General features: G+C 30.3%; 2 protein-coding genes across 2 annotated transcripts; both read left to right on the forward strand.

Moving 5' to 3' along the window:
- The first annotated feature begins 785 nt into the window (after positions 1-785).
- LOC100817010 (flavin-binding monooxygenase family protein) lies at positions 786-3,502 on the forward strand. Its single transcript, NM_001255407.2, has 7 exons — positions 786-1,413; positions 1,831-1,901; positions 2,130-2,288; positions 2,383-2,465; positions 2,677-2,812; positions 2,893-3,066; positions 3,149-3,502. Exons 1-7 carry the CDS (start codon positions 861-863, stop codon positions 3,356-3,358), a joined length of 1,386 nt encoding a protein of 461 aa, NP_001242336.2. The 5' UTR covers positions 786-860; the 3' UTR covers positions 3,359-3,502.
- Positions 3,503-9,500: 5,998 nt separating this feature from the next.
- Positions 9,501-12,263, forward strand: LOC100818066 (flavin-containing monooxygenase FMO GS-OX-like 8). Its single transcript, XM_003524634.4, has 7 exons — positions 9,501-10,239; positions 10,433-10,503; positions 10,719-10,877; positions 10,966-11,048; positions 11,209-11,344; positions 11,689-11,862; positions 11,949-12,263. Exons 1-7 carry the CDS (start codon positions 9,687-9,689, stop codon positions 12,144-12,146), a joined length of 1,374 nt encoding a protein of 457 aa, XP_003524682.1. The 5' UTR covers positions 9,501-9,686; the 3' UTR covers positions 12,147-12,263.
- Positions 12,264-14,490: the final 2,227 nt, after the last annotated feature.

A 14,490-nucleotide genomic window follows, 5' to 3' on the forward strand; every position in this document is an offset into this window, starting at 1 on the left:
AGAATTAGGCTTGTAATGCAAAGACATATGTCATTACATAACAATTCCAACCATGGTTATCAAACTCTCAAATTAACTCGTTAACTCTTATGAGTTTACTCTAAGTAGACTCGGTAGACTCTGGATAAACTCTAAGTAAACTTGGTAGACTCTTGAGTTTACTATCAAGTCAACGAATTAGTAAGTTAAGAAAATTAAATCAAAATATAAGTTATTTTTTATTGTTTTTTTATGTGTTTAACATTTAACATATTTTCATTTAGTATGTTATTCTCAAATACAAAATTCTCACATTTGATAATATCAAACTCTTGTTCTTTGATAACATTAAATTCGAGAATGATCTACCGTTATTATAATCTCTACAAGTTATTGTCTATTAGTGATGTATTATTATTAGACTTAATTATTTAAATATTATGAATTTTATGATTTACTACTTTGCTTTATTATATTGTTGAAATATTTAATTAGTATGTTATTTATAAATATTTTGTTATTATTTTTATATGAAGTAGGCTCTTACGAGTCGAATCTATGAAATGAGTCTGTATAAACTCTTCGGTTTGATAACCTTGATTTCAACTATACCATACCTAATATTCAAGAATATGCAAGTCTGTACTGTAGTCGTGTTTTTTATTAAAAGAAAAGTTTTCTCAAATCGACTAATTCATTCTAAAGTTTCTCCATTTATCCCACGTGATTCTCCAATCAATTATTCTACGTGAAAAAAAAAATAAAATTTGGGCTATAAAACTCCCCGTCACGGCGTCACCCTTTACTCATTTTTCCAATATTCACACAATACCTCTATCTTGTGCCACTTATATAGTACGTCCATCCTAGTGAAACAAACCATGGTTTCCGAAACAAACCAGTCCAAGAATGTGTGTGTAATTGGAGCTGGACCATCAGGGCTAGTGGCAGCGAGGGAGCTGAAAAGAGAAGGTCATAAGGTGGTTGTGTTGGAGCAGAACCATGATATTGGAGGTCAATGGCTATATAACCCAAATGTACAAGAGGAGGACCCTTTGGGAAGAGACCCTTGGCTAAAGGTGCATAGCAGCATCTATGAGTCTTTAAGGCTCATGTCCCCCAGAGAGGTCATGGGCTTCACTGATTTCCCCTTTTTAGTCAAGAAAGGTAGAGATCCAAGGAGGTTTCCTAGTCATAGAGAGCTCCTTCTCTACCTTAAGGACTTTTGTGAATGGTTTGAGTTGAGAGACATGATCAAGTTCAATACAAAGGTGCATTATGTGGGACCATTAAATTATGGTGTCCCTAGTGAGGATTTGAAATGGGTTGTTAGAAGCAAAGACAAGAACAGCGAGGAGGAAGTTGAACAAGTGTTTGACGCTGTGGTTGTTGCCACTGGCCATTACTCTAACCCCAGATTGCCATGCATTCAAGGTAGTTTTAGACCAGATGTGATATGTAGTAAAAAAATTCAATTGATGAAAAAATCACTTTTTTCTTAGATCTCCTCTCTCCCACTCACAAACACATCATAAGATTACACTTACAAACTAAACTTCCTGTCTCTCTGGCTCAATATATTAGACAAACATGCAAATAGTACTCATTTTAAGAACTTTTCAATCTTAATATAGTAGTATTTATTTATTGATCTTGTTTTTAACAATAACCAAGTAATTCTCTGTATAGATACATGAATGAAGAGTTTTTGTTTTTTCTCACCAAAAGAAAAGGAAAAATAAATCCACTCATCTATATATTTCATGCAAAAGAAAAACGATGTGAATATCATACACATTTGAAACTCCATCTCCTGTATAAACTAACTTTATTTCTGTCATTGATGCTCAGGAATGGCCATATGGAAAAGGAAACAAATGCACAGTCACATTTACAGGTCGCCAGAGCCATTCCGTGGGGAGGTATATGAATATGACCCATTTAAGTATATTTTTTCTTCTAAGTGAGTGAGGTTTTTATGTCAAGAGATAGCAATACAAGTTTTGTAGAAGCTTTAAGAATGCAAGTATATTATGCATCATAGCTAAACAGAGAGAAATATTGTTTAGCTTTCGTATTTTGAAATGTTGTCCCTTTTAACATTAAATAATCACTCCTCAAACTTACTGATTATGAGAAGTTTAGTACAGATAGTGGTGGTGGTTGGAAATTCTTTTAGTGGACAAGAAATATCAATGGAACTTGTGAAAGTAGTGAAGGAACTCCACCTCAGTTCAAAATCACTTGACATTTATGAGGGTTTATCTAAAGTCATATCCAAACACGAGAACTTTCATCTTCGTCCACAGGTATCACTTCCTAATCTTTCAAGTCCTAATCCTAAGAAAAATATTCATGCTTATTTTTGCTAGCTAACCTCACAACATATGGTACATTGTGAAGATAGAGACCCTTCGAGAGGATGGGACGGTCATTTTCAACGATGGCTCCAGCATTATCGCAGACACTATTTTATACTGCACTGGGTAACATATATGGGATCACAACTTCACTCTTCATGCCTCATATATATAATAAAAAAGTCTAATATTCTAAATTGAAATTGTTTCAAAGCTCAACTTAAACAATTTGGGTTGTGAATAAGGACCATATATATGTATATGTGCCAACCATGTTAGTCCTTTTAGTTGTGAATCCTCAAGTTATAATCTATGCATTTTAATGGATTCTGTGTAGGTACACCTATTCCTTCCCCTTTCTTGACACCAAAGGAATGGTTGTTGTGGATGATAACAGAGTGGGTCCTTTGTATGAACACACGTTCCCCCCAGCACTTGCTCCTTCTCTTTCTCTTGTAGGCATCCCCAGAAGAGTAAGTTACCCTGAATTATTTTGGTATTAACAAAGAACATACAATATTTGTGCAGTAACATTGGTTGATGAGTGGTGCAGATCCTGGGGCTCCCTTTCTTTGAGTCGCAAGGAAAATGGGTAGCTCAACTGCTTTCTGGGAAAAAGGCTTTGCCATCATATGAGGAAATGATGAAATCGATCAAGGAGTTTTATCATTCAAAAGAAGAAGCTGGCATTCCTAAACATTATACCCATGAAATTGAAGGCTTTGATGTAAGTTTATTTGTGGATTGGTATATGCTAAGGCATGCAAATGTTAGTGACATATAATATAACAATTTAGCCTATTTTGCAGTATTGTGATAAATACGCAGAAAATGTAGGACTCCCAAAGTTACAAGAATGGAGGAAAGATCTGTGTGTATCAGCTGTAGTGAACTTATTTATCAACTTGGAGACATATCGTGATTCGTGGAATGATGATATTGATGAGAAGCTTCAAGAAGCCCTTCGAAGTCCTTACTTCACTCAACTAGGAGTTGAACCTGAAGATCCTTCTCTGTAAAACTCAAATTAATTAGCGATTACTTGTATTTCTATGTTGAGAACTTCAATCTTTGTGGCTCAATAATCTCAACCTTGGTTCCTCCAAATTTGTGGACTCTTATTGTTTGATTCAAATGATCATAAAATGCGACGAAGTTCATGTAAGAGTTTAGAAGTACAAATTGACACAATATATATAGATTAGTAATAAAAGTTTAAAAATGGCAAAAGTTAAATTAACATGTTATCCAAGATCTCCCCATCCAAAAATATTTTATAATATTAACTGGTTATTGAGCAAGTGGTATTAGACTTGATCTTTTTAAGAAAAGTCTCAATCTTGTTTGAACCTTGAAATTTGAAAAACATGATTGGAAAGATAAGTCTCACTAAAAGTGATTAGTTAGGTTTTATAAAATTAACAATCCATTGATCCAAGTGATACTAGATTTGGTCTTCTTATGAAAAGTTCAAGTATTATGGCTTGAAAAAATATGATTGAAAGAAAAGATCTCACTAAAAATGATTGGTTAGCTTGGTTCCTCGATGAAAGTTAATCATTGATCCGTACTTTAAATTAACGTCATAATGACAAAAAAAAATATTACAAGATATATTTAATTATTAAAGTTAGAAATTTCATATTTTTCATAATCTTTTAAAAATTTGAATTATTAGATAACATTTTAAAAAAAAAAATAATGCAAGTCTTGACCTAAATTGTATAAAATATATAATTTAATTTTTAGAATTCAAATATTATTCAATTAACTTTGGATGATTCTTATGTGGAGTTTGGTTGAAAATGATAAAAATAGAAAAAATGAAAGTAGAAGATAAATATTTGAGTTAAAGTAGAGTGTTGTTAGAGGTGTGACTTGTGAAACTCACAATTTCTTATCTATTTATATCTCTCTCCTCTCATCCAAACACAACACTAATAAATGTGACAAGCATCAAGTGTTAGTGTGTGAAAAAATATAATTATATACTTAATTGCATGTCTTATTCGTCAAAATTTCGATCTTTATAAATTTTTATGTATTATCATGTGAGGTTTTTATATAGTCAATAAAAAAATATCTTTAAATATGAATTTTAAGATAATTATTAAGAAAATCAATAACTTAACATACATGACAATTTATGTTTGAATTATCAATAAAAGAAATTAAGATTTAATTATATTTTTTCTCCCAAAATTTGGAATAAATTTAATTTTAATTTCCTGAATTGAGAAAAAATCATTTTGGTCTCTTAATATTAAAAATTACCTTTTTAATCAACAATGTTGACGAAAGTCATGAAAAGTGGTGACATAGTGTTGTCAACATTAGACATAAGTTTGCTTTCAAGTGTCACGAACCACCATATTACTTTTGTTAACTCACCGGATTTAAATAACTAAAAAAAATATTTTTAAAATTAATTTATAGGATTAAAATGATTTTTTTTCAATTTATGAGACCAAAAATAGGTTTATCTTGACTTTTAAGAACTAAAAATATAATTAAGCTAAAAATTAAAATTAATATTAAAATACACGTTTCACTTATTAAAATATGATTTTCATTCAAGTTTAATTTATAAACATTGTTACTGAAAATATTTTTACATTAATAATTAATAAGAAATAATTTTATATATGAATTTTAAGTTATGTATTATAAAACTCAATAAGTTACTATACATAACAATATATAATCAAATAACATTATATGAAAAATTTTACGAGTACTTTAAATAATTTTTTAATTAATACTTTAAATAAATCAAATATCTTCGTAAATATTTTATAAAGATTAAATTGAAATTAATTAATTTTTGAAAATAAAACACATTTAAGTCTATAATATGTTATTATTTTTCTAAAAATAACATACTTAAAAGAGTTTAATGGTGATACATAGAAAATGTAAAATAGTTTTACATTTTCATTTTATTATAAATTATTATTTATATAACTTTTAAGATAATTTTATAAAAATTAATAAACTTATCCTACACAATAAATTATAATTAAATGATTGATAACTCTTTCTTTGTACTTAAAAAACTCCTCACACGTATAATATTTGGTGCTAAGGATTTTGGAAAGAAAAATTTAGGTGAACTTTTTAAGGGTGAATTATTAAAATGGTCAAATATAGAATTTTTAAAACACTTCTGCATTTATATAATTCCTAAAAATTTAATAATGTGGGATAAGTCCAGCCTTATAAATGTGATTATTTTTTGTTTTGGCGTAAATATTTTTTATATCTGTTTATGACCGCTAGAAAATTCTTTGATAATCATTAGTATAGTATGTGATTTTTATCGGCATTTTTAATTTGTATGATAATTGTTCTATAAGACAATTTAATAAGAGACTGGATTCAAACTCAGTATATATAACCTTCCAAAATCTGTAGTAATGTATGACTTTTCACTCTTATATTTATTATTTTTTTCTTTTTTACACTTTTATTTGTTTTCTTTGCACTCCAGCAAACACAAACTAAAACATAACTTATTCATGTTTGCATACTTTTTAATCCTTTCCTTTCCTATATGAGCAACGCAATCTGACATCGCCTCGATATCACCCTTCACGAGTATCTAACAACACTAACTAGTTAAGTTCCTTGAAAAACAAATGAACATAACATTTTCTTGCTTCTTTAATAATTTATTTGTTAAAATATTTAGAATTGCTTCATCCAAGATTTTTGATATATTTTTTGTTTTCACAAAATTAAAATGTATTATTTTTTTATTTAGAATAAGATTTAAACATTCAAACTTATTTACATGATTTTTTTTACATTAATTATATATATAATGAATATAAAAGAATATCATATTTACATTGATTATATTATATACATTTAATATAAAAAGTCATTATCTTATGTTCAAACATCAACACTAAAAATAATAAATGTTTTTGTCAGTACGGAAAATGTACTAAAATTTTTATAAAAATAAATTTCAAATATTTTTATATTTATGAAAACGAAAAAATATATTTTAACTTATTTTTATTTTACTTCTAAATGAGAGAAATTTTAAATAAAATTTGCATACAAATTGTATTATGTCAAGGTTAATGTTTGGTTTTATAGAGATGATGAAAATAAAATAAATAAATAAATCAAATTAAAGTAGAATCAGAGGTATGAGTTATAGAGATTACCACTAAATTTTTTAACTTCTCTTCATATCCTCAATTTTCTTTCTAACTAAATTCTACCAAAGGAAGACTATTGTTCATGAGGGTCCAAACTCCAATCAATCGTCATTTTTCACTTTTATATTTTAATAATATTTATATTATTTAATTGAGTGTTTGAGAAATCAAACAAAATCTTTTAAAAGCTATCAATAATTTAGCCTAACGCCCTAATATCCTGTACCAACAGTTAATAGGCAATAATAGGGGGTTTTGTTATTCACTATGACTGGATGGAAGGATTTCTGTCCCCATCAAAGTTGCCTTATAAAATACAGTGCAGAAAAGGAGAGACAGAAGTAAATAGGTAAAAAATAAATTAAAAAAGTGGGCCAAACGATATGCACGACACATACTGTGGCGGAATGATTTTAATATAAGTATATAAGTATATTTTTAAAATTCTCCAGTTACAATATACAAGGAAAATGCTTATGCAAAAAAAAAAAAAAAGACATACTTATGCTGCAGTCCATATTATTAAATTTTTAAAAATATAAATTTGATAATTACTAACTTAGTAAAAAAAAAAGAACTGTAAGATATTTCTTGTTTATAGCACTTCTACATTTACTTGCATGGAAAACACAATGATAAAGGTAATTTTTTTATAGTAATTAGAAGTCTTTAAATTTTTTAGTAAGAAATTTCTTTACTTTTGCTTATCAACTTTAATCATATATGAATGTTAAGACTTAAGACACACAAAGCTGATTTTGCTTCTGTATCTTGGATGACAAAATCGACAACAAAATCTGGCCTGTTGTAATTCTTGCACGTATATTGAATAATGCTCACCGTGGTTCATTTGTAAGAGTATAAAGGAGTGGTGGCATGCATGGGTGCTTGTTGAAAGTGGAATCCACATTTGAAGAAAGTACAAGCCATGGTGGTACTGCACCAATTTTAACGAGCTAGGGTTACATTTCTAGGCTGGTATGGTTCTTGGTTGCAGAGCAGACATACGAGTGTGGGTTGACACTGGACACAAGCTCACTTTGAGGCCCTGTTTTACTTTGGGTGGTGGATCTCATGAATTTGCATTTTGTGTGCTATTGGAATCATTTGATACAGTCAGTGCCATTTCTGACACATGTACAAGGTGATCAACCTCACAATCCTCATTTTGAGGGGCTCACAACTTTTAAAATATCTAAAAAAATAATTATTAACTTTATTTTAGTCAACTTTTTAATAAATACATGAAAATTTTTTGTCCATGAATTATTTATGAAATAAGTTTTTATTGTTTATAAATCTTTTTTTTAATTTTTGCTCCGGATCCCAAAAATGTCTTCGACGGCCCTGGATATAGGATTTCGGATTTATTGGTTTGTGCTATTTGGAATATTCATTTTGGTTACTTTCTTTCTCCTTTAACAAAGGCATATGCCTATTTTGTTTCAATTTTCTTGACATGAGATGTTATAATTGTTCTGCCGTCTTGAATATTTGAGACAAATTGTGTTCAGTTTGAGTAGTTTCATCAAAATTTTGTTTTGTTTATTAAAAAAAATCTGTTACTTAATTTATTACTCTCTCTTTTAAGTTAGACTGCTCTTCTCATAGTAGAGTGAATGACTTTTAAAAACTCCTTATATAAGTACAAATTAATTGCTTCCTACAAATTTTAAGAATCACTATTATTTCTTTTTAATCTTTTTTCTCTCAAACCAAACATTCCAAAATTCCATTTTTCTCCTTCCTATTAAATTTTCACCTATTTTATTTCTTTTCTCACAGCCAAACATAGCATTAGAAATTAATAGATACCACCTTTCCTTCATCAATTTATTATATCTCCAAACCATTCGCTTGAAGTAATGTTTGAAATTTTTTGTAATAGAGACTCTAAACAATAATTAACACATAAATAAACAAAGATAAATCTAAGTCGTAAGAGCTAACTTAAAAATGACGTAAAAAGTTTTGTTTAGTTTTAAGCTTCTAAACGCAAACACTTGTTCACTGTCCGCAGCGGGAAACGAATAACGCACCAATAATCTGGATTAATCTTAAACAAATAGGCCACGAGATGTTGGTATTCGCACTAAACCTAAACAAATGTTAAATCTTATTGAATAAAAAAAGTGATAGAGATGTCTCCTTTATGGACAAAGGAATAGTGATCATGTCAACTTATTCAAACTCTCATTCATAAAATGGGAAAAAGTCGTAGATGTCAATCTTTTTTTCATTTACAAAAGGACAAGTACGGTTCTGAAAAAAGAAAAGAAAAGAAAGCACCATGAAACAAATCATTGCTTGCATAAACTTCAAGACAGATTTTTTATGTAATGAAATTGTTGAATTATGAAAAGGTGATCAATGAATTTATACCGGCTTATTGGATGTAGTACCTTTTAGCCATTAACTTTTATTGTTGGATTCATGAAGGTGTTCTTGAAATTGTATTGTAGATCTTCTTCCGGGGTTAGTGATTGTGTTGAGGAAGGGTAATAGCACGAAAACGAAAACGTGACTCATGAAATAACATCTCTGCCATATAAAAAAAAGTTTTGAAAAATATATTTAGACACCTAAAGGGAATATAAACACCTTGAGAGACATATATAAAAGAGAAGAAATATAAGTAATTTATAAGATTAATGATAGGATGTGATAGAAAAAAAAAGATATTAATGAGAATGTTTGTAAAATTTAGGTATCTAAATATCAATACCAAAAAAGTTTTTGATTAAAAATTGTACAACTAATTTTAGCTCTTAAGTTTTTTTTTTTTTATATTATTATTCAGAGGTTATGCTTTAAGGGTGAATGTGTGTCGTGTTTTTCCACATAATGGGCCGTGTTCTTGGGCCTTGGCTTAGCTTGTAGTCCATGGCCCAGGATGGCCCAACTACTTCAGCTAGTTCTTGCTGGTGGCCCATTTTGAACCTCCAAATTCTCATATTTTCCAATGAAGAATCCAAGCCCTCTGTCAGAAAATAAGGCCAACAACTACTTTGCTTAGCTATACTAGTGTAATAAGAAATAATCCGTATCTTGAATTGGTGTGAAGTTACAATATTCTATTTCACAAAAAAATATGAGTAATTATACATATAAATATTTAAACAAGTGCAATCTGTATCTTCTACCACTTATGTAATCCATCCCTGTCAAACAAACCATGGCTTCCGAAACAAACCAGTCCAAGAATGTGTGTGTAATTGGAGCTGGACCCTCGGGGCTATTGGCAGCGAGGGAGCTGAGAAAAGAAGGTCACAAGGTGGTTGTGTTGGAGCAGAACCATGATATTGGAGGTCAATGGCTATATGACCCAAATGTACAAGAGGAGGATCCCTTAGGAAGAGACCCTTGGCTAAAGGTGCATAGCAGCATCTATGAGTCTTTAAGGTTCATGTCTCCCAGAGAGATCATGGGGTCAACTGATTTCCCCTTTTTAGTCAAGAAAGGTAGAGACACAAGGAGGTTTCCAAGCCATACAGAGTTCCTTCTCTACCTTAAGGACTTTTGTGAATGGTTTAAGTTGAGTGAGATGATCAAGCTCAATACAAAGGTGCATTATGTAGGACCATTAAATTATGGTGTCCCTAGTGAGGATTTGAAATGGGTTGTTAGAAGCAAAGAGAACAAGAGTGAGGAGGAAGTTGAACAAGTCTTTGACGCAGTGGTTGTGGCCACTGGCCATTTCTCTAATCCTAGATTGCCCTGCATTCAAGGTAGGTGGACATCACTTTGTTTCTGGATCTCTGTGTCTCACTCGCGCACACACACACATGAATGAGGGTGTTTTTCCTCACCAAAAGAAAGGAAAAAGAATCCACTCGTCCTTATATTTCATGCAAATGAAAATCATATGCATTTCAAGTTCATGTATAATAAACTAATTCCATTCCCGTGATTGATGCTCAGGAATGGACACATGGAAAAGAAAACAAATGCACAGTCATATTTACAGGTCTTCAGAGCCATTCCGCGGGGAGGTATACGACTATGACCCATTAAATATATTTTTTCTTCAAAGAGAGTGAGATTTTATATAAGAAATGGCCATACAAGTTTTGTGGAAGCTTAAGAATGCAAGCATATATGCTTCATAGCTAAACAGAGAGAAATGATCTTGTTTAGCTTTCGTATTTTAAAATGTTGTCCCTTTTAACATTAAATAAGCTATCCTCAAATGAGAAGTTTTCTACAGATAGTGGTGGTGGTTGGAAATTTTTTAAGTGGACAAGAAATATCAATGGAACTTGTGAAAGTAGCGAAGGAAGTTCACCTCAGTTCGAAATCTCTTATCATTTTTGAGGGTTTATCCAAAGTCATATCCAAAAACGAGAATTTTCACCTTCGTCCACAGGTATAACTTGCTAATCTTGAAGTTCTAAAACCAAGAAAAAATTCACTGCTATTTTTGCTAGTCTTACAAGATGTGGTACATTGTGCAGATAGACACCCTTCAAGAGGATGGGACTGTGATTTTCACGGATGGTTCCAACATTATCGCTGACACTATTTTATACTGCACTGGGTAACATCTATGGGATCACAAATTTACTCTTCATGCCTCATACATATAATAAGAAAGCCTAATATTTTAAATTTCACTGTTTCAAAGGTCCACTTAAATAACAATGGGTGTTGGCGTGTTGTGTATCCTCATAAGTCATAATCAATGGGTTTCTATGTAGGTACAATTATTCTTACCCCTTTCTCGACACCAAAGGAATAGTTGTTGTGGATGATAACAGAGTGGGTCCTTTGTATGAGCACACTTTCCCACCATCACTTGCTCCTTCACTTTCTTTTGTAGGCATCCCCCGAAAGGTAAATTACCCTGAATCAGATATGTAATTTTAGGTAGGACACTTTTTTTATTTATTTATTCATGAGAACATGCATTATTTTAGTTATAATTGAATTATGTCAATACATTAATAAATATTATAATAAGTGATTGAATACAAGTGATTAACGTGTTGGAACTAAGATTAATTGTTCATGTAATATTATCTTAATTTTTGACAAAAATAATTATTGACTAGATTTTACTTATTTGTTGGCTAAACTCTGAATTAGTTACTTATAATTCATTTCTTTTGATCAATCGTACGGTTAAGAAAAAAACATTTGATAAATAGTGTAGTAATATTTGTTGATGAATGTTGCAGATCCTGGGGATCACTTTCTTTGAGTCCCAAGGAAAATGGATAGCGCAACTACTGTCTGGGAAAAAAGTTTTGCCATCATATGAGGAAATGATGGAATCCATCGAGGAGTTCTATCATTCAAATGAAGTAGCTGGCATTCCTAAACGCTACACCCATGTGGTTGATGCCTTTGATGTAAGTTCATTAGGAGTTTGGTGATATGCTAAAGCATGCAAAGGTTTGTGACATACAATATACTAAAAGTTAAGTGTGTTTTGCAGTATTGTGACAAATACGGAGAAAATGTTGGATTCCCAAAGACAGAAGAATGGAGGAAAGAGTTGTGCATATCAGCTGGAATGAACGCTTTTGCCAACTTGGAGACATATCGTGATTCGTGGAATGATGATATTGATGAGAAGCTTCAGGAGGCCCTTCGAAGTCCTTACTTCACTCAACTTGAACAACTTTCTCTGTAAAACTCGAATTAATTAGTAATATCTCGTGGGGTTGTGTAACTTATTCTTAATAAAAATGGAGTACATACAAAATTGTGATATGGATTGCTAATTTAATCTTATTTTTATTTGAGATAAGTTATACTGACGCATTATTTCTAATTTTCTATGTTAAGAACTTCAATCTTTGTGTTAATCTTGTTTTGTCAATTTTTTTGGACTCTATTATAGTTTAGTTGATACAAGATTTAGATTTTTAAAAAAAAAGTAAAAAAATGGCACAGTATATATAGATTAGTAATAAACGTTTAAAACTAAATAAAATAAAATAAAGATTAACATGTTAAACAAGGTAGAAGTTTTATAATTTTCACAATATGTTGAAAATTCGAAATATTAAAGAATACTTTGGTCTAAATTAATTTTTTAAAAATGCATTTTTATATGATTTTTAAATGTGTTTCCATATGAAATTTTTATTTTTATTTTATTTCTTACAACTATTTATTTAGAGGTTTATTTACATTATACTTGTGATGGTTGAAATAAAAAATAACATGAAAAATGATAACACATTTTTTAATACATTCTTTAAAATATGTATGTTATTATTCACCAAAATTTATTGAAAAATCCAAATTTTCTATTTCTTACTTCTTATTTAATAATTTTCTTTTCCAATTTTTTATTTTTAATAAATTTAAATGAATAGTAAAATATATATTATAAAGAGTGTTTTAGAAAGTGGGGCACTGATCCTTTATAGAAATATTTCGAAGATCTTCCACTAAAAGTCTAAAAGTATGACCTGAGGATGCATTTTATTCTAGTGCGCGTTAAATATATAGTTTTTTTTAGTGAACTTTCAATGTATAGTTATAATAAGCTTACAATAAGTTTCATTTACCAATTATATGCTAAAAAACCGTCGGCCATTTAACCCAAACGCAATAAGGCATCAAGCTGGTTGCGACATATAAGATTTGGGACAAATAATCAAATATTGTGCTAATCAAAATGCAAAAAAGAAAAGGTTTTTGGTTTGGTATGCAAAATTGCATTATGCATAGTCCATATAAGCAGCAAATCATTGCTGGTTTTTTAAAGAGATCTGTCTATACTATTTTTTTTTAAGAATAATAATATGTTTTTAACAACGATAGAATAATACTCGTTTAGTACCCTTGGGGTATCTATACGAAAAACGGAAAAACGAGATAAAAAAAATCAAAAAGAAAAAATAAAGTTTGTGCTTGTAATTTGTAAAAAATGATATGTGAAAAGGGAAATTGTTAACTATTTTTCAAGTGTACCAATTTATGCAAGTAGTAATTTAAAACGGTAAGGTCGAATATCGAATCCAGAAGGACTTTAACTGTACTCAGAATTTATATATGTTCAATTTTAAACAATTAATGAATTGAATTAAATATTTGTAACATGATGATGCATAAATGTAAATTCGACGTAACAGAGGAAGCATGTGCAAGGGTGAGAGAACAAACACTCACATGATATAGATTTACCAGCATGTTGGGACTCAACCTACTAGAATTACTTTTGATGCAAGTTAATGATTTTTTTCTATTTAATATTATTCTAATCATTATCTACATTCACTAACATACTCTAATCATGATTCCTCACATGAGAGAGTCTAACTTACCTAGTTTCACCCTTAATCCCTTTAGAGATACATCAGACAAATTACATTATGAGCATAAATACATAATTTAAGCTAAATAATACTATTTTATCCCTAAAGATGAATTACTGTTCTTTTCAAGTTTTTAAGAAATAAACATTTTTTAATGCCTAAACCTTATAACATTACATTAGTATGGGTGATTAAGCCATTAACAATCAACATTATAATAAACACAGAGAAGAGACAATAATATTGAAATAACATTTAAATAAATAGTTAGAATCATTATATCAAGAATGTTTAATTGTTGAGCTCCCAACAATGGATGGTTTAGCCTCTCATTGTCATGAGAGACTTATAAATACAAAAAAGGGAAAAATGAATGGAAGAAAATGGATGAAGATGGAGATGAGATGCTCCAAATGAATAGTTTCCTCCAATGGATCGTGTCCTAGCTCTCACTCTTTGCTACCCAATTGAATCCCCCCGAGTTCCCTCCTTTTTTTTTTTGCTTAAAACAACACATTTATGTTTTTTCGGCATTGACTGTTTGCTAAGAGAGACGGCGCACTGAGCGTGACGCAAAAAGTTCAGCTAACTTAAGTGACTACGTACTAAACCGCATGGTGCGTGCTCAACGCACTTGCATATGATAATAGACTTCCCATGTGATTTCTTGCGATAAGCGAGTTTCTTAGGTTGAGCGTTCCTAACGCG

This window comes from Glycine max, chromosome 5 (assembly GCF_000004515.6).
Source record: "Glycine max cultivar Williams 82 chromosome 5, Glycine_max_v4.0, whole genome shotgun sequence".
Lineage (NCBI taxonomy): Eukaryota > Viridiplantae > Streptophyta > Magnoliopsida > Fabales > Fabaceae > Glycine > Glycine max.